The 20,679-nt window shown below is 45.2% G+C and overlaps 1 protein-coding gene across 4 annotated transcripts; it reads left to right on the top strand.

Moving 5' to 3' along the window:
- The first annotated feature begins 1,477 nt into the window (after positions 1 to 1,477).
- Positions 1,478 to 20,588, top strand: exoc3l4 (exocyst complex component 3-like 4). 4 transcript variants are annotated; one of them, XM_029258259.1, is made up of 14 exons: positions 1,478 to 1,694; positions 7,462 to 7,801; positions 8,724 to 8,846; positions 9,069 to 9,263; positions 9,971 to 10,592; positions 10,872 to 10,989; positions 11,332 to 11,457; positions 11,653 to 11,753; positions 11,905 to 12,003; positions 13,296 to 13,419; positions 13,979 to 14,101; positions 16,884 to 17,036; positions 17,259 to 17,380; positions 19,166 to 20,588. In XM_029258259.1, the coding sequence occupies exons 2-14, from the start codon at positions 7,471 to 7,473 to the stop codon at positions 19,383 to 19,385; spliced, it is 2,457 nt and encodes an 818-aa protein (XP_029114092.1). In that variant the 5' UTR covers positions 1,478 to 1,694; positions 7,462 to 7,470; the 3' UTR covers positions 19,386 to 20,588. The 4 variants fall into 4 exon arrangements, with proteins under 4 accessions (XP_029114092.1, XP_029114091.1, XP_029114093.1 ...); XM_029258258.1 differs by having other exon boundaries at positions 7,333 to 7,801; XM_029258260.1 differs by lacking the exon at positions 1,478 to 1,694 and adding an exon at positions 2,981 to 3,058 and having other exon boundaries at positions 7,333 to 7,801.
- The last annotated feature ends 91 nt before the right edge of the window (positions 20,589 to 20,679 follow it).

Here is a 20,679-nt window from a genome sequence, read left to right as displayed (position 1 = left end):
ACTTCACCCGATGCTGATGGTTAGCTATTGTTCAGTATATTGTATTACACAATACAATATATTACAAGTTTTCTTTACACTTTTACTTTTCAAAATATATTACAAAATGTATGATCTATTGCTTAAAATACATTTCCAGTACAAAACTACATGATTTGAGTGAGCTAGAAGCTAATTAAATGTCTCAGGTTCATTTTAACATTTAATTAAGTCAAGCAGAGACTTCTTTTTAACACATAAACATTAGCTACAAAGAAATTTCAAGTGTCCCTTATTTTCTTCTGCAGGGGTTGGCAACCCTATACTGTATACGCGTGTGTGTGTGTGTGTGTGTGTGTGTGTGTGTGTGTGTGTGTGTGTGTGTGTGTGTGTGTGTGCTTCAAGTGCTTCTGAGGTGAATGAAACAGAGCTGATAACAAATTATGTAGAAAATGAGTGAGGTGAGATTAAATCTTGCTTCTGATACTTACGTAACTGCAATAGTCCAGCCGCCATGTTCTCCCGTTTATTCGGTTTTCATATCTAACAGTTAGCTGCAGTAATAGTGTGTTAGTCAATCGAGCTGCTGCTGTTTCTCAACTGAGGACAGTCACAGTACTCCAGTGAAGCCGGACAAGGTAAAATGAGGTATGAGGGCCTTATTAGCCCACATGGCTGTGATGTTGCTGTCACCTCGTGGCTATGATGGGCAAATACAGCTGCAGTGTTTCCAGGTCACATCTGTATTTCTCACACAGGCAAAACAGTACTGCTGGCTTAAATGCCCTCCTTCCCTGACTTCCCTCAACACTTAAGATTTTTTGTAAAACTGCAAAATTACTGCCAAAACGTTCTGAAGAAAGCCTTTACTTATAAAGTAAATAATACAGACATTTATTCACTTAGCAGATGCTTTTCTCCAAAGTGCCTTCCAATGAACTCTATGTAGTGTTATCAGCCCACACACCTTATTCACCGCGGTGATTTACACTGCTAGACACACTACTTGCAATGGGTCACTCATCCATACATCAGTGGACCACACTCTCTCTGTCACTCACACACTCTGGGGGAACCTGAACAGCATGTCTTTGGACTGTGGGAGGAAACCAGAGCGCCCAGAGGAAACCCACACAGACACGGGGAGAATGTGCAAACTCTACACAGACTGAGTGGGGATCAAACCCATGTTCTCTCACACCACCCAGGCGCTGTGAGACAGCAGTGCTACTCGTAAAAATCTTACCCATAGTTTGACTTTCAAAAAAGTAATACAAATACAAGCTGTTACAGTTCTTTCTTACTTTGATATATATGTGTACAATTAGTATACATTAATTACAAATTGACTGAAATAGCCAATAGCAATCTTTTTTGTTGCGAGGAGGGCACATGTCAAAGGTCTGTTATGTCCCACGTGTTTCCTGCACAAGCGACCGTTTAATCATTAACTGGTCACTTGTGAATGATCACTGTGGGTCTCAAGGTGATGCTGGCTAATCTATAAAAAGGGAGGATCTAGCTCCGAAGCCAGAACGTCCTCCTTTTGATTTTTTAAAGCCATTCTTAGGATGTCTAACAAGTCTGTACAGGTCATTTTGTTAAACATCAGCATCAGGTAAAAGATGAAAGTGAAAGCATCTACAGTAAGGAAGGTAAAAGGAGCATAACACCTGTCTACGAAGAGATTCTTCTATGAGTGATCAGATCCAAAGGTAATTTTCCAGCTTTCATAGATCATTGTGGGATATCTGGTACGTTCAGCCATAACTAAGATTTCACGTGTATGACGATTGACTCGGCGTTCTTAACACGCCTAACATTACACAAGATTATGAACGTTCTCGCGGCTATACCAGGAACCTCCTCGTGGAGTTGCAGGTACAAGTGCGTCTGATACAAATGCCACACAAGTACCGTGCATTTACAGTTAAAGGTTGTACTATTTGGTTGAGTCCTTAGGGCTGCAGATTCGCTTTACTTGTTTGACTGTAATTCTGAGGCATTTAAGGTCATTTTCTTTGTTACAACTCATTGTATAAATCTATCACTGCACAGCTGCTGTCCACAGCTTGTTAAAGCCTTCCATGTTCGGTCTTTGTCAAATAAAGAAAGTACTCGGTGAATGATCGAGTGGGTGAGCCGGTGAAGTAGCCGAATTTATTCATTAACCATCAACTGTGATTGGAAAAATATTCAGATTCTGTCTGACCTGGAACAGATTTATTCCGTTAAATGATACGCGACATTATGAGAAACGTAGCCAGAAGAGGATGGACTGAATTTTGATGACATGGTAGAATGTTGCGTGGAAAGGATGAAAGTAGTTTGCCATGTCAAGGAGCTCTATTTGTTCAGAAAGTGAAAGAGTACACAAGGGGAGCTTCTGGCAACATATTAAGTTTATTCCTGGGAAAGTGGGTAAAGAGGGACGTGGGAAGTCCTGCCGCAGAAGAGAGAACGCACAGACATGCAGCAATGGCAATGTCTCATTGTTTGCTGCTGGTTTGGGACCACAGAGGGTAAGTTCACTGCAAGGGTTACTTCAAGTGTGTCGAAGCACTACGGTAGAAACACAGGTGTCTTTGAACTGCACAGAGAAAGCACCACTGAATGATTCCGCATGATCTCTTTGTCGTTGTTCTCTGTACTGCGATGTGGTGAGAGGCTGCTGGTGATCAGATACCGTTCTCAAAAATCAAATACTGACTTTAGGTACTGTACTGTCCATCCATCCATCCATCCATATTCCAACCCGCTTGTCCTAGTAGGGTCGCGGTGGCAGCAGGGAGAGGAGAGAGGCCCAGCCGCCCCTGTCCCCCGCAACTTCCTCCAGCTCAACCTGGGGGATCCCCAGCCGTTCCCAGGCCAACTGTGAGATATAATCCCTCCACTGGGTCCTGGGCCGACCTCTGGGCCTCGTCCCAGTTGGCTGTGCCCGGTATACCTCCAAAGGGAGGCGCCCAGGGGGCATCCTTATCAGATGCCTGAACCACCTCAACTGGCTCCTCTCAATGTGAAGGAGTAGCGGCTCTACTCTGAGTTCCTCCCAGATGTCCTGTCCTGTACTGTGAAAAAGGTAAATCTGAGCCTAGTAATATAGAAAGACATACGGTACTGCTTGCAAACCCTATAGGGATGACAATTAGTCTTCTCTAAAATATTAAATGCATCACATACATCATCCGAAACTACTTGTCCCATACGGGGTCGCAAGGAGTCTAACCCAGTGACACAGGGCAAAAGGCTGGAGGGGGAGGGGACACACCCAGGACAGGACACCAGTCCATCACAAGGCACTCCAAGCAGGACTTGAACCCCAGACCCACCAGAGAGCAAGGCCCAGGCCAACCGACTGTGCCACTGCGCCCCCAACATTAAAGGTATAAAATCTAAATCTTAAATCATCTTATAAAATGAATAAATGATAATGATTTACACATTTGATTCTACTTACCTACTTGTTTCCACCAATGCAACTTGGGGTTCACTTATTTTTTCACTAGGGGGAGCGCGGTGGCGCAGTGGGTTGGACCGGGTCCTGCTCTCCGGTGGGTCTGGGGTTCGAGTCCCGCTTGGGGTGCCTTGCGACGGACTGGCGTCCCGTCCTGGGTGTGTCCCCTCCCCCTCTGGCCTTACGCCCTGTGTTGCCGGGTAGGCTCCGGTTCCCCGTGACCCCATATGGGACAAGCGGTTCTGAAAATGTGTGTGTGTGTGTATTTTTTCACTCGCATTACTTTCGTTTTTCTGCTACACACATGATTTCCTCTAAAACAAATGGTATGGGACTGGTGATTACACACCAGTTATTTCAGATGAGAAAGACTGCTTCTGGTTCAAAAACAACCTCAAGGTAGATCTAGTGGATAGAAGGGCTTTATGTAATTTCTAGCTGCACTGCATATCCGACAGTTTCAGATCTTTTGGTGAAAGGACAATAAAAATCTATGTGGTTTAACTTAAATGGTGATAATTTTGTGACTTTCAATTAGATTTTTTCCCTAGTTAGTGCTATTTTTTTATTTAAATAGGCTGTGCCTAAACCCATTAGACCATTCAATTAACTATTTCAATAACTGATAGCTGCACATTTAAGAACCTAACATATGACAATAAAGTTCATTACCTCACGTATCCTAATTCAGGGTCATGGCAGTCTGGAGCCTATTCGAGAGGCATAGGGTGCTAGGCTAAGGAAGGTACACTTTGGATGAGACGCCACTCCATTGCAGGATAACCACTCCCACTCATTCACTCCAACAGTCACACACCATGAGCCGTTTAGAGATCGCCAGTTCATCTGTATTTGGAAGAAAACTTGAGTATGTTTATTCATTTAGTTGACACTTTTCTCCAAAGCAACTTACAATGTTAAGGTTACAATTATTTACCCCTTTATACAGCTGGGTAATTTTACTGGAGCAGTTTAGGGTAAGTACATTGCTAAAGGGTACTACAGGCAGAGAGGGATTGAACCTGCAACCCTTGCATCCCAAAGCAGTAGTTCTAACCAATATACTACCAGCTCTTCCAGAGTACCTGCAGGAAAGCTGTGTGAACATAGAGAGCATGCAAACACCATTCTGACTGAACAGGGATGGAACCCACACCCAATCACTGAGCCCATACAGCATGAGGCACCCACAATACCCGCTGTGCCACTATGCCACCTCTCCTATACCAAACTCATTCAGCATAAAACTGTAAAATTAGAAATAAAACTTGGACAGCTGAAGTTTAGCATATCATGTAATAGAATGTATTGTGCCCTCCTCTGGCTTTGGTATTTAGAGAGAATTACAGTGACCTAGTTAATTTTGGTTTGTGACCGGTTCAGTGAAAATAAAGCCCCTTATTTCAGTGTTGACAGAGACACCACTGAGATGTTGCCAGTATCTTACAGATCATTCTTATTACAAGGTCACATCACCTGCGCATGACATCAGGGAAATTTACGTGCTTTTTTCACATGGAACTTACATCCATTTAATCTCACTTCTGCTTTGTGACATGCCTCACGAGCAAAATCATTCTCAAGTTATAATTTATGTCGGAAGTCATAAGCATATTAGTATATTTGCTGAGAAAGTGGCAAATTTCAGATAGTGACTGAACAACAGAATAAATTTCATCACCATATATCCAGATTGCACTTTAGTCAGTAGTGGTAGTTACTCAAGAACTGACAACATAATCTTTACTATTTGCCTTCTGTTTTGAACAGTGCTGTGAAAAAGTATTTGCCTCATTTCCAATTTTCTCTACACTTGCAATTTTTTGACATTAAGTTCAATTAGATCTGTAATGTCAGTTCATGTATGAATGGAGCCTGTAAGAGAGAAGGTGACTCCAGTACTGTTTCTCGGTTGTTTCCTTGGTTTGGAAGGTAATGAAATGTGTAAACACAGGTGGGAAAAACAAATTGCCTCTTCATCGTCAGTAACTGGTTGCTCCGCTTTTGGCTGCAACGACTGCAGCCTGAACAGAGTTTCCTGTAGTTGTAGACGGGGGTCTGTCATCACTGCGTAATAATGTTGGCCCACTCCGCCATGTAGAACTGCTTCAGCTCAGCAACAGTTGCAGGTTTCGGAGCGCTATCAACTCTTTGCGGGTCTTGCCATAACATGTCAGCTGGATTGAGGTCAGATCTTTGACTGTATCATTCCATACATGACTTCAATTTAGTTTTCTGCCAATCTGATGTTGACTTGCTTGTAAGTTTGTCATCGCTGTTTTAATGCATGACCCAGGTGCAGTTCAGCTTCGGCTCATGGACCGATAGCCTGGCGTTCTCCTTTAGAATTTTCTAAGAGAAAAAGTTCTCTCAATGACAACGGTCACGCGGAACATAGGACGTGGGGGCGGATGGACCCAAGTGCAGGATCAGTTGTCAGGAACTATGGGGTCTGGCAAGTTCTCGTTTTCAGGGACGGGTGAAAAGTCGGTCGATCAGTGGTCAGGGTGAGAGCGAGGATGCAAGGACGTAGTCAGGGGACAGAGCGAAGGGTTGGAAGCCGGGAAATGGAGACAGGAGACAAGGAAAGAGGAAGACCTGGACATAGCGCAGGAGAGACGGTTGTCTCAGCGAGATTCTGCGATTGTACGAGAGCTGAGGAGTATCTTTCAAGGGTGTGTGTAGTGATTGGTGTCATGTGTTGTCAAGTGTGATGCGGGCGTGGACGTGACAACAACGAGGTGCCCAGGTCTAGTGGCAGTGAAGTATTCCCAAAAAACACCGCCATCACCATGCTTGATTGCTGGCAGAAGGTTTTAACTCCGAGAAGCCAGTGTTGTTTTTCACCAGGTATAACAGGGCCCATGTCTTCCAAAAAGTTATATTTTTGATCCATCAGTCCACAAAAGATTCTTCAAGAAGTCCTGAGAGACATCCAGGTGCTTTTCCACAAACTGTAGATGAGCTTTCATGTTCTTTTTAGTTAGAGTTGCTTTCTGCCTTGCCACTCCCCTGTCTATCCCATTTTTTTTTTATCTCTTACTGTGGAGTTGTGAGCACTGACTTGAGCTGACGTAAGAGAGGCTTGCAATTCCCTGGATGTTGTTATGGGGTTCTTTTAAGTTCGTAAATGATTTTACGCCTTGCTTGTGGAGAGGTTTTGACTGGACAGTAGTTCAGTGATAGATTCACCGGTGCTCCAAACGTTTGACGATTTGGGCTCACACTGTTGTTCGATTGAAGGTCAGAGCTTTAGAAATGGCTGCATGACCTTGACCAAACTTCTAGGCTTAAGCACCTCTTCCCTGGAGGTCTTTGCAAATGACCAGCCTGTATGGATCTTTGTTTTTCTAGCTGGCTTCACTAGCCCATGTTAAGTGCAGCCAGTTTGTTTTTTTTCCACCATATGAACTAATGTTCATCACACGAGTAGCTGCAAAAAACAAAATTGGGGCAATTTTTTTTTTTTAAATTTTTTCACATCTAGGGTTTCATATTTCATTAGCTTCCAGACGAAGGAAATTGCAAAAAACAACATTGCTGTTTTTCAGGCTAAACTCATATACTACTAGAACTTCTAAAAATACGTGATCAGATTTAATCGGAAAAAGATGCAAAAATTGAGAAAATAAAATTGAGAAAATAAAAAACTGGCAAATACCTTTTCACAGCACTGTACTTCAGAATGAAAACACACACACACACACACATCATGCATTAAATTCCAAAAGAATATTCCCAAAATACCTGATGTTTAATTTTCATATGGTGTACTGTTTACTGCAAGATGTCTGTTTTGTCTTGAAAAACCTGATTTCTGCCCTTCCAGAAACTTGTGTGACATACATGCTGCATGTCATCCTGAACAAATCCTTTGTTTTCTGTAAATAAAACTCCAGGCTAGTTTTTGCCGACTCCACAAGGGCCAGAACTGAGGGACGTGTTCCACGGCAACAGAGCCAGCATTTTCACAAAGAGTCTTTAGGGCATCGCTCATCACCTTCCACAGTCTGCTCTGCTGCCCACAGGAGCAGAAGATGCCTGGCATAGTCGCAGTCATGGACACAGAACCAGATAACATCAAGGCAGGGGAAGCAGGAGAGGAGACCACGTCCATGATAGCAGAGAATGAGAGGACCCAGGTGGAACACGGTAAAGAGGAGAACACCAAAGAGGAGCACAGCAAGGAGGAGAGTGACAAGGCGGAGAACAGCAATGAAAAAAAGGAAAAGAAAAAGCCCTCCATCATTAAAAAAATGAAGAATGTAAGGAATTCCATACGCAGAGGATCGAAGGAGCTTAACGGCACAGAAGCAGGGACAGCAGCACAGAATTCTGATCCTGAGTCGCAAGCGAGGACGTCTCCAAGTAAGTCTATCGAGTCATGAATTCTATAAAAGACCTGGAGTCAGTCCAGCGGAGGTCTCCACAAGGTCACAGTGAGCTGAAGGGGCACAGACAATACATATAATGTTATGTTGCATAGCATTTCAAAAGCTACAAGGAGAGCTTACATCTCAAATACTATTTTTAACATTGCTTAATTGCCACTCCTAATTATTTTTTGTATATGGTACAGGGGCAAGTTTTCGAATTTGCTGACTGTACCATATACATATATATATATTCTTAAAATCTGGGTCCACCAGATCCGTTTTTAACCAGAAGCATCCCCTTCCGTTGTTCCCAAGGCACATTTTTACATAACTGACCAGGTATAGGGGGCGCGGTGGCGCGGTGGCGCAGTGGGTTGGACCGGGTCCTGCTCTTCAGTGGGTCTGTGGTTCGAGTCCCGCTTGGGGTGCCTTGCGACGGACTGGCGTCCCGTCCTGGGTGTGTCCCCTCCCCCTTTGGCCTTACGCCCTGTGTTGCCGGGTAGGCTCCGGTTCCCCGTGACCCCGTATGGGACAAGCGGTTCTGAAAATGTGTGTGTGACCAGGTATATGTATGTGTTTGTATATAAAAAGCATTAGGCTTCTTGATCCAATGGCGAAAACTGTTTCAGTTTTATTACAATTCCTGTAATAGTCCAGAGTGCTGTAACACTGGTTTACTGGAGGCTCGGTGCCGTGTTTCTAAGACATGTCCCGTCACCTCCTCGCCATCTGCATGAGAGCTACCCAGCATGCACTGCTCCCTGCTTTCAGCCACAGGTGTGCACTCTGCTCTACTTTGAAAGTATTATATTCCCAAAACTGGTTTGGCCAGACAGGATAAAGATCAGCACAAATATGACGCAGGGGAATTTTAAAGGGGTTTCCCACCGAGCACGTCTCTATTTCTGTCCTAGCTCCGAGTATCCGGTCTTTGGAGATGTCTCCGAGAAGTCCCCTAAGCCCCTCCAGCCCATCAAGCCCCGTGAATATAGATGTGTCCCAGAGCCATAAGCGTGGTCACTCAAGAAGTCCCTCAGGTATGAAGTAGTCCTTTCTGGACTCTTCATTAGTCCACTTGTGTTCCATTATGACCACATATGTAATTACATGATACTATAATTTAAGTAATTGATGGAAGAATTTAATTGAGGGTTGATTATACTGTACCACAAAGTCTGGTGTTTTCCTTACATGCCAATCAACTGTCTGAACGTGACCCATTAAACCGTCCTGATGTGACCAAAATTTGAACGATACAGACTCGGCACGCACAAACAAAGATACTGAGGACACAAAAGGCAATTTCCTCTGGAGGAGGTGGTCCACGAGGAAGGAAAAAGACCAAAAACCTGACTTGCACACTCTCAGTGAGAGCATAAATGAGGAAAATGTAGAGCAGGTACAGGAGAAGGATTCCTATGAACTCCCAGAGATTCCAGCCAACCCTCTCTCAGGTGAGTACCTTACCTGTCCCTGAAGAAATGTTTCTGTTTCATAGTGATGGCTCAAGTGACCTTTATCAGTACTTGTGAACTGAACAGTTAACATTTAAGGGTCTGGGGTTCAAGTCCTACTTGTGGTGCCTTGCAACAGACTGGCGTCCCATCCTGGGTGTGTCCCCTCCCCCTCCAGCCTTGCACCCTGTGTTGCCGGGTTAGGCTCTGGTTTGCCGCAACCTGCTTGGGCCAAGCGGTTTCAGACAATGTGTGTGTGGGTTATGGTTAAGGTTTAAGGTTAGAGCCATGGTTAGCACAGATACCATCAGACAGACTGAAATGTGTAAAGCACTTCCGGGTTTCTTTGGAAACCTGTTCTTTAATGATGCTCATCTTGTTGAAGTGAAACTGCAGTGCAAGGCGACAAAAATATGTACTTGAAGGCTTTGCATAGCAGCAAGTTACAGCCTGTTGAGAGCTGACAGTTTCAGATTAGTTTTTGTTTTTGTCTGTATTAAGATCATTCTGCATATTTGGTCAATCTATAAACATATCAGGGAATATGCTGATTTTTTTCTATATTTTTGGGTGAAACAGCTGAATTTGACCCTGCTACCTTAAAGAGGCAGGTTTTGTGTGTTTGCTCAGTCACAAATGTGATACAAGTTGCTGATGGCTGGTTATTTCCATTGTCTGACTGACTGATTGATTTATCTGTCTCTCAGTTATGCAAATCAACACCCTAATCGGGAATATGCAGCTTGAGGATGCTCACCTGAACCTGCTCTCCATGCGTCTGGAGCTCCAGAAGGAGCTGGAGGAGAAGGGCAAGGAGGACACCCCTGTAGAGCTGGTCAAGAAGGAGAAGGACCTTAACCTCCTGTACAGTGCCTTGCGAGACAAGATGAAAGTCATTGTCAAGGACTCCAGCAATCAGCCTTCCTGTAGCACCGAGCACTTGATATGCATGGTCCAGATCATCCAGGAGGAGGAGAAGAGGGAGGGAGATCCAGGCAGTGCAGGGTGGAATTGGCGGGACACCTGGAAAGAGGCGGTGCGGGAGGGGGTGCGGGATAAAATCAAGAGTGTACCCCTGGACACCAAAGAGCAGAACACATCTTGGCTGGCAGTACACCTGGGCCTTCTACGCAAAACCACCATGGAGGACTTGGAAAATGTTAAAAATCACCTGAAGGCCTCCTACCCCCCCAGTTTTAATGTGTTGAACACCTATGTGGAGAGCTACCACGAGAGCATTGCCCAGCATCTCAAAGACATCCCGCAGAAGGATCTTGAGGCAAAGGATTGCTATGCCCTCTTGAACTGGATTGTGAACTATTACAAAAGGTGAGTGTCTTCCACCACTTCCCACTTCCTATAGTTTTGAAGTACAACAGAGGCCATATCTCTAAAACATAAATTCTAACGTTTCTTCCTCTCTAACGGGAAGAATTACTTGTTTTGCATGGCATGTGGGCTCATAGGCATCACTCACACTGTGGCATCTCTAGTAAATGTGCCATTTATCAAAGGAATAGTTACCATTATCTCATTCCCATGTGACCCTGAGCGGACGTTTATACAAGGTTGTAATGCCCATGTTTTCTGTCCCCTCGTTGACTCCAGCGAGGAGATGATGGGTAGTCCAACCCTCCAGCCAGACATAAACACTGACAGCATTTCCCTCCCGCTAGAGGACGACTTCCTGGACCAACTCAAGAAGACCTATTGTCTCCTGATAAAGGTGAGGACCATCACAGCCTGTAGTGTTACCATGAGATCTACGATCCCAACCACACTACATGATCTATCTCCTTATTATACAGAACTTAGTTCACCGTTTAATGACATTTTTGATGCATACCCCCAAGCACAGTATATTTACTGAGGCAACGTTTGTTTCAAACCGATATCCATCAAAGTCACAATCATTCTCAGCATGCATAAGTGGCCTAGCACCTTAACCGCTGTACGTCCTATTTGCCTACCGGGTGGACGGTCATAAAAGTCATTCCCACCATGCAGGAAAGGCTCATGTGTTCAAGCAGCAAGGTGAAAGTTGTGCTTCACAACTCTTGTTTTTCAGGATGACATGAAAACAATTATGGGTAACGTCATAAAGCTTCAGTCAGAGGACGGCTGGATTCCAGAGACAGATCCAGAATTGGAAGAGGGCTTCTATCACTCCGAAATCCACATGGACATTTTGACGGTATCCAAGCATGCTTAAGTTCGAAAACGAACAAAAGAGGCATCTGTCCAAAAATGACACATAAAAGCCACTCTGACTTAGTAAAGGGGGGAATGTTAATATCCCTCGTTGACCACTAGGGGACAATACAGGCTTTCCCTGCGACAACAGGCCATAAAATGGGACATGAGCCGAGTCCATTTTGTTGCTTCTCAGGCTGTGAAGTCCTACTGCAAAAACTCCAGGACAATAGACGAAGACCTGGAGACCCGAGCTGCGTGTATATGTCTGGAGCAGCTCCAGGGTTTCCTTCAGCAGTAAGAATGGATACAGCCTTGTAATGCAGTAAATCCTACTGTTTGTGCTGTATTCTGTATGATAATATGATGAAGGCCAGCTGCTCTTAGTAGCTTTCATTTTCCAGGGAAGAAAATGTTTAGAAAATGTTTTGTGTGGCCTCTCTGGCAGGTTCAAGGCAGAATTCCTTCAGTGGTGCAACACCCAGGGCGACGCGTCTCTGGGAGACAAATATCGGATCGCCTACATCAACAGCTTCATGGCTCTGAAGTAGGTCCCTCGCAACCTTATGTCGTGTAGCGTGATGTCAGGCTCCTTAGAGCGTAGCCTCGGGTGCTCTCAGTCCACAACCCACATGCCAGAGGGACTCCAGCCTGTCTGTGCTGGCAGGGGTTAATGTCAGCTTTGACAAGGTGACCGCCAGGCCCCTCCGTAGAACTCACCATCCTTCCCATCTGCTCCGCCCAACCTTCCGATTCACATAAATATCCTGATGCTTCAGTGATTTCTCTAAATGAACTGGCTGTCACTTCCACTGTTTTTCCCAAACCCATTGCCGAGAAGTTCCTGGCTTTGTGAGATCTCCTCGTGCAGGGTTTGGAAGCCGAGCCTCAGCGAATGCGAGAGACCTGAGGGCGAAGCCGCATCTGTGCTTTGAATCAGGAGCGATGATGGACTTCCTGTAAATTCCGGGTGCTGGTATTTGAGTGAAGGAACACCTAGACTTCCAGCTAAAGACAATACATCCTTTCCTGGCTCCAGTAGTCAGCCAGACATCCGAGCGGAAACCTCAAAACATCCAGTTTCCAAATGTTTCGCACTTCTCCTCAAACCACCTTCTCTTTTGTCACATTTTTTACAGTAAATGTGCGAGGCAGGAGACTGCATTGTGCATAAGAGCATCTTTGCTGGTCATGTAGTGGTTAGAGTTATCATCTTTGGACCCGCAGGTTCACATCCCACCTCCAACTTTAGTACCCTTGAGCAAGGCACTTACCCTAAACACACACTGTCTGAAACCATTTATCCCGAGCAGGGTCGCGGTGAGCCGGAGCCTAACCCGGCAACACAGGGCACAAGGCTGGAGGGGGAGGGGACACAACCAGGATGGGACACCAGTCTGTCGCAAGGCACCCCACGCAGGGCTCGAACCCCAGACCCCGCAGAGAGCAGGACCCGGCCAAACCCGCTGCGCCACCGTGCCCCCCCTTACCATAAACTGTTCCCTTTTGAAACAAAATTACCCAGCTGTATACATGCTTAAGTAACTGTAAATCACTCAACACTGGAAGTTACATTGGAGAAAAGTATAAAATTAATGTCATGGTGAAGACGTTTTCGGCACCTTGTAAATATGCAGCGCGGGTTACATATCTAGAGTTTCAGTCACAACTTGGAGAGAAATATTTGTCTTGGGAGATTAAGAATGGTTAAGGTGTTTACACCTTTTCATTCGCTGCCTCAGATGCGCAGACTATTGAACAGGGAGACAAATGGAGCGAAATGTAAAAAGCTGAGTCAATCGGGCCACTGAACTTTTCCTTCTGTCTCCTCATGTGCAGAGCACACCTGGAGGAGTACAGAAAGAGCAGTCCGCAGGAGGTGGAGCAGATGGGCGAGAAGCTAGATGGTGCGGTCCACAGTCTCAGCCAGACGATCATCGCTCGATTTCATGGCGAGGTCAAGGTGAGAAGTCAATCAGGCCACGTTTGAAGGGCATTGCACCACTCTTCCAAGCATGGCGAGTTCCGGGCAGTGAAGACAGCCAGCATATTAAGAGTCCTTTGACATGTAAGACATAACATTTACCATCACTTTAAAGTATCTCATTTAATACAAATCACGCCCCAAAACGCACAAGCAACCGACCTTCTTGTGAAACACTTTCAATGTGAAACGAATGCGGCCCTGTGCTGCGGAAGAACATGCACCAGCCAGCCTTGCCGGGTTTCCGATTTGCCAAGCTCGGACTGGCCTCGTTACGACTCGAATTGGATGAACAGGCGAGCAAGTTGCGCTGAAAGCGGAGTATTGGGCTCATTGTGTTTCATGCCCAGCGTGGTGTAGGCACTGTAGGAAAAGTACTCTGAGAACCTGGTTTGATATCCTTGCTTAGAAATCCCCCATGTTTGGGAATAACGGGCCCCCACCCAGGAGATACAGTAAGGCACATGACCTGGTGTATGCATGGGGGTGGATGTTTCCCTCCTTTTCCGCTGCTCAATCAGCCGTGCATGCCCGGCAGCCCTTCTTCAGGGGAATGATGACAAGGAAGTGGCTCTCCAGCGATGAGGATTTCCGGCACATAGTGAGGAGGACGGAGGACCTGTCCCGGCTCAGCAGCAGAATGAAGCCTCCTTATGTGCAGGTGAGTGATGGAAAGGGAAAGAAGGTTTTGGAGACACTTGCATCTCTACCATGTCAGTGCTCATCCAAACACACGTCTGGATGCGTATTTGGTTGATGAACTTTCATGAGCTCTTACAAGGACTGACTCAAATCTGGTGAGCCAATATTGTAGCAACGCCCCTATGTAAAGCCTGGCCTTGGGCAACTCACGCTGTGGTCACGTTGCTGTCACTGCCGCCAGCCTCACTGCCTTCATATGCTCTCACAGTTCACGGGCTTCTCCTTCTGATAGAGAGGAACTAAGGCTCTTTTTCACATCTCCTCAGTTACTTCTGTTTAGGGGTCATGGAAAAGGGCTTTTTCAATTTTCTGAAAACATTTAGTGAGGAAGTAGACAGTTTGAAACTCTGAAGTTTCCTTCTTGGGCCACAGCAAGGTTTTTGCTAGGCTTTGATGTGTCCTGCCTTTCTGGGAAGTGCTACTAGCTTCAGCTTTGGTGTGATTGCTTACAGTCCATTATTGCGAAATATGGGCAAAAAGTTGTTACTCACAGGGTTTCCTGGGGGTACCTTCTGTGCATATTAATAATGGCCGTGGATGTCATTGAACTTGGGAAGCATGTTCACGTTTATTCGTTTAGCTGACACGTTTCTCAGGAGAGACTCACACTGATTTACTAATTTTTAATGGAAAAATCCAAAGTACGTGCCTTGCCCAAGGGATAGGTGGGACTTAAACCCGCAACTGTCAGATCCAAAGACAGCAGCACTAACCACTACACTAGTTATTGCAACACACCTAAGCAATGAGGGGAAAATAAAAACTAAGGGCTCCTTATGTTACGAACGGCTGGGTTATGAATTTCTGCAGACACAAACATTGTTTGTAATTTTCAATAGTTTTTCATCGCTTTACTATTTTCAAAAATTTGCAAAATATATGCAAACCTGTGTTTACCTGCCGAACCAATAGATGACAGTAAGGTGCACTCAAGCAGAGCAGGAGTGTGGGATCTCCTTCATTCAACTCCTTTCCACAGTGTTTACAGCTCATGTCTGAGGTTCATGTGTGCTGATGATTCCAAGAGCTCCAGTGAGAAGACTGTTGCCATGGAGACAAAAGTAGAGCGATAATAAATGTATCGGTGAGCAATCAGGACAGAATACGGATATTTATATTTTTAACCTTTTATTTATTGTGACTCGATGGCAGAAGTAACTTGTGAATTATGAACGAAACAAGTTAGAAAGAGCCGTCCCATTCAGCTAAAAAACAGCATCTTTCAATAAGAAAATATATACAGTATGCATAACATAGGATTGAAAAATAAATTGCATGCACAGCAGTTTACCAGCAAACACATCATCCTTACAAATAGCATCCTTACCAAATCAGCTTGTATTTATTGTTTATGTAGCTGACACTTTTCTCCAAAGTGTCACAGTACACAATACATAATGTGTATACACAGTAAATAATACTGTGCATAGTACATAATGGTGTAGTACGGTGGCACAGCTCACAGCACTGCTGTCTCACAGCACCTGAGTAGTGTAAGAGGACATGGGTTCGATCCCTGCTCAGTGTGTGTGGAGTTTGCATGTTTTCCTCGTCTCTGCATGGGTTTTCTCCCAAAGTTCAGGCTTGCTCTGCATGGGTTTACTCTGGGTGCTCTGGTTTCCTCCCACAATCCAAAGATATGCTGTTTAGGTTCCCCTACAGTGTGTGAAAGACAGAGAGTGTGTGTTCCACTGATGTATGGATGAGTGACCTATTGTAAGTAGTGTATCTAGCAGTGTAAGTCACCTTGGTGAATAAGGTGTATGGGCTGATAACACTACATAGAGTTCACCGGAAGTTGCATTGGAGAAAAGTGTCTGCTTGAATAAATTTAAATGTAATAATATGGAATGCAGCATTTTTTTCTTGCTCCAGCCCCATGCAATGCAGCAAGAGATGTGTTGCATAACTGATCAGATATGCGTGGTAACCCACACTGCTACACTGTATTAACTGTGTTCCCCTAGCATACTTTTCCATTGTTAGGGGAAGTTAAATCGCATGCCCATTTACCACAACAGCAGATTGCAATGTTTCCACGACAGTAAAGTGAGATGACAGGAAGCACAGTGCTGCTCACATGATCCCGCAGAACAAAAACAGACAAGGGGTCCCAGCTGTCACATGAGCCCAAGGAGCATGTTCGCTTGCCTCACCCCCAACACTCTTCCAATCAAATGCTTCAACCTGAATTTTTGTGATCGCCAACACTTGAGTTTATCTGAGTTGTTGTATTGCACTTCACTAGCTGGAGAGCAGGCCCAAGAGAGGCCAAATATAGGATAAATACAGACTGTCACTGTAAGTGTATCATTTAAAAAAAACTGAAGGGTTCATAGGGGTGCGGTGGTGTGGTGGTGCAGTGGGTTGGACCGGGTCCTGCTCTCTGGTGGGTCTGGGGTTCGAGTCCCACTTGGGGTGCCTTGCGACAGACTGGCGTCCTGTCCTGGGTGTGTTTCCTACTCCTCCAGCCTTACACCCTGTGTTGCCGGGTTAGGCTCTGGCTCCCTGCGACCCTGAATGGGACAAGCGGTTCAGACAATGTGTGTGAATGTTTCATAATTAATGGTTTGACTTTTTGAAAAAGCAAACAGACTGCGGATTTTCTTCATCCATATTCCGGTTGGTGTTGCAATAAAGGCTATCCGACTGGCTGCTCACTGAAACCAAGATGAGTATGAAGGATTCGTTTGAAATGATGTAGATTCCATCTCCTTTGGCTCATCCTGTCTGACTGGCAGACCTTCGGGAGCAAGGTGCACTACCTTGTGGTGAAGGAGTATGTCTCCCAGCTGATGAAGAACAACTACAGCTGCAAGAACAGAAAAAATGTGAGGGCTGCAGAAAAGATGAGAAATGAATGGAGAGACCTGAAGGATGTCTTTGCAGAGCTGGTGAGCGGAGAATTCCATCGCACCATCTCCACTAGGACAAAAACACAAGAACGTTTATGCCCCTAGACGCTGGTCCTGAGAAGTATACTTGCATGGACTCACTTGCATTTACCAACTCATTATTTAGCAAGGCCCACAGAGATTTCCCTTTTTTTGGCAAGAGCTTCACTACTAACTATTTCTAACGTCAGACTAACCAAATGTCACCCCGTTTTCCTGCAGAACTCTAGTGCCACTTGGCTTCACCCCCTTGGGGAGCATCTATGCAGGATCATTGGAGAGACGAATAAGAGGGAGATCAAGAATGGTCTGCAACCTCTTGTGAATGACTATCCTGACATCAGGTACAGCACCCCTTGCCCTTCCCCACAGACCCTCCTCGCTCCCAACTGCTCCAGCCTTGAGATTCAGCTCAGATTGCTAGTCAGCAGGGTAGGGCGTTGCTGCGTTGTAAGAATGAGCCTGGCCCTTAGATCACAGCCTTATACATTCTCTAAGATCAGCTCAAAGCTTAAGTCACTGCAGATTTCTGCAGACACTTGTGCTCATGCAGGTCAGCTTTCAGCCCACTGGAAAAGTGCTGTGGACTTAGTCATCGCATTATGACACGTTGAGGAAAATCTCCCATCCTTGACACATGAAGAGGAGGTCAACAGTTTGCATCAGAGCAGAATGGACCTTAGTGTAATTTCCAGTAAACACAAAACCTGCATCTACAGTAATGCAGAAAAAGAACAGCTTTTTGGCAGGTGATGTTCAAATATGTTACGGTATATTGTTATAATAAAGAGATGAGCAGCAATGCATTGTTTCCATTCCTCTGCTGACTGAAACAGTTAGTCCTGAATAGATCCCACCTCCTTCTGATGCTCTCAGCTTCTCCTTTTTTCCTCCTCTTACAGTCATTTTGAGCTTGGCTGTCATCTAGTAACAAGAGCCTTTTTTTGGTCACATTAACACTTAACATTGTTGTCCACATTCAATACTCCTATTCACACATTCCTACTCAGTGCATGTGTGTGTGTGTTTTGCTCTGAAGCCCCAGTCCCAGATGGACTATAACTTAGGATTGCATGAGTCACTGCCGTCTTCACATTTGCCTTCCCAAACACTGGGAGGCATTTCAGGCGAGAGGGCCAACAGGAAATAGATGTACTTTCCCAAATGTTTCCTAATGGATGGGCTTTCCCACCGTGCTGATGGAAAAAAACTTTTTTTTTTTTTTTAATCTGGAGCATGATCAGCAGAGGGACAGAATAAAGTTATGAAACAGCAAAGCACAAAACATACTGTAGTTTAATGCGGTATTAGATTTCGGTGTGAATTTCACACATACTGTATGGTAATCGGTGGGGGTATGGGGGTGCAGGGGCGCAGTGGCACAGTGGGTTGGACCGGGTCCTGCTCTCGGGTGGGTCTGGGGTTCGAGTCCCGCTTGGGGTGCTTAGCGGTAGACTGGCGTCCCGTCCTGGGTGTGTCCCCTCCCCTTCTGGCCTTACACCCTGTGTTGCCGGGTAGGCTGCGGTTCTGAAAATGTGTGTGGGTGGGTGGGTGGGGTAATACATTTAAAAGTGAACTCACTTGACAGCGAGATGGAGCTACTCTGGAGATGAATCTGTGTTTAGAGCTTTCTGCTTGTTTCCATGCAACAGAAATCAGTTTAGAAAAAAAAATCTGACTTAAATGAACAGCAGGTGGTGTGGTGGTTAGAGTCACCACCTTCAGCTTGAAGAGTCTCAGTTCGGATTTGCTCCAGTAAAAATGACATAGTTGTGCTAATTCGGCGATGGGTAAAACAATGTACTGGAAGTAGCTTAGTGTTGAAAATCGCTTTGATGAAAGCTTCTGCTAAATGAAGAAATAAGGAAACTCGCTTTGCACTCAGGCAACATGTGCATACTTACTGCTCTCCAGCGGGCCGCACCGCCTCCTTCCGGATTTGGATAGCGTCCAGCCGAAATTGTGTGTTGCCAGTTTGAAAGCCTTATTACGCACTAGGGGAATTCTGCTCCTCCCCCCCCCCCCACCCCCGTGTTCAAAACAACTAGACGTACTGCAGTGCTTTCAGTTTACTTTCAGTTTCCATTTCCTATAACCGAAGGCTCTTCTCGTCTCTCAATCTCGCACAGCCAGAAACACCTTTCGGCCGTGCTCTATTTCCGGGGCATGGCGCGGGGCCGGGAGCGGCAGCTCATACTACGTCGCCTTGGTGAGCTGAAGAGGACTGCGGGGTACGCAGGAGGCATGAGAGGCCAGACGCTGTTCGGCGACATCCAGGTGGCCACCAACACAGACTGCCTGGCCAACATGCCGCTGTTCTGCTTGGGTCGGCTCCTGCCCGACAGCTAGCTGAGACTTTTTTTTTTTTTATGGTAAATGGTAAAGAAAATGTGATTCCACATCCACTCTCTGGGGCAGTCTAAATAATCCCGATGGCTGGGGGGAAGGTGCCACACCAAAAATAGGCTCTCGCTGAGATCCGGTTTACGTCTGATACGACATTCCCCGGAGTCACGTTCAGCGCTTTGTCCTGGACTGTAGATTGGAATAGAACTGTGAATCTGCCACGCTAAAGTCTATCATTAAATCCCTTTTCTGGGAAAATGGCAAAAGGGGTGGGGAGCAGAAATAAATAATAAAACCTTTGGCTTTGCAGTCCTCGGCTTCTGAAGCTGTTCAAACTCTTGCCATGCAATGCCAAGATGTCCAAGCAGGCGTGTGTTTTACAGAGGGAGGATTTAAAGAATAGAAGGGAACTCTATTATACTCCAAGTACGGCTACAATGGATTATACGGTAACTGAGATCCAAAAAAACTAGGATTCTTCTCAACACAACTCACAGACACACATACACACACACTTACATGTATGTATTTATGCTGAATAATATACTACATGGCAAGTTATTCAAGAGTATGAAGGCATTTCTCCCTTTAACCTTTGGAAACACTAAATTTTGGTCACAACTGAGTAAACATTACAGTATCATTTCAACTATTGCTGTTGCTAGAAGGATTTTCCTGACCTTATAACAACCCCTGGCACAGCAAGCAAGACCATCACATCAAGTTGGCAGTCTCTGCTACAGGCAATGAGTTTGTATCTAACTAAATAATGAACAAAGTGCCTAGACACTGCTCAGAGCACCTGGAGCTGGCAGGAAGGATATGGTGTTTTCAAGTTGTGCAGAAGCAGAAAATGCAAATGTACGTGATATTATTGTCATGCAGTTAAACTTCTTTGTAAACATGAATATATGCCTTAGAAAAATATCATGTAGACCAGGTTGTGGAACATTTCTATTAGTGAATTAAATTAAACCATTTGTTTTTTTTGAGACATATGCATACCTTAGGAATGAATGAGTTTTGCTGTCTTCATTTTGCCCAAGGATTCTGCTGTACATAAACTGTGGTTGCACCTCCTATACCAGTTCCTCTCCTATAGAAGCTCAAAGTTATGTAACATTTTGACATCATTTGTTTTCACATTAACAGAATAAATAAGTATTTTTTGGTCGTTGGTTGGCATGGTGGTGCAGCGGCTGTGGCTGGTGCCTGCTGTCTGGTAGGTCTAAGGTTCGAGCCCTGCTTGGGGTGCCTTGTGACGGCCTGGCATCCCGTGTAGGGTGTGTCCCTTTGG

Source organism: Scleropages formosus, chromosome 15 (genome assembly GCF_900964775.1).
Source record: "Scleropages formosus chromosome 15, fSclFor1.1, whole genome shotgun sequence".
In the NCBI taxonomy this organism is placed as follows: Eukaryota; Metazoa; Chordata; class Actinopteri; order Osteoglossiformes; family Osteoglossidae; genus Scleropages; species Scleropages formosus.
Note: the sequence above shows the minus strand (reverse complement) of the source record. Positions and strands in the feature narration are given on the sequence as shown.

Excerpts from the sequence above, each read along its gene's own strand:
- exoc3l4 (XM_029258259.1), top strand. The coding sequence starts at position 7,471 with ATGCCTGGCATAGTCGCAGTCATGGACACAGAACCAGATAACATCAAG. Across the intron at positions 10,990-11,331 it reads CCTATTGTCTCCTGATAAAG|GATGACATGAAAACAATTAT; the intron begins GTGAGGACCATC and ends CTTGTTTTTCAG. Across the intron at positions 12,004-13,295 it reads AACAGCTTCATGGCTCTGAA|AGCACACCTGGAGGAGTACA; the intron begins GTAGGTCCCTCG and ends CCTCATGTGCAG.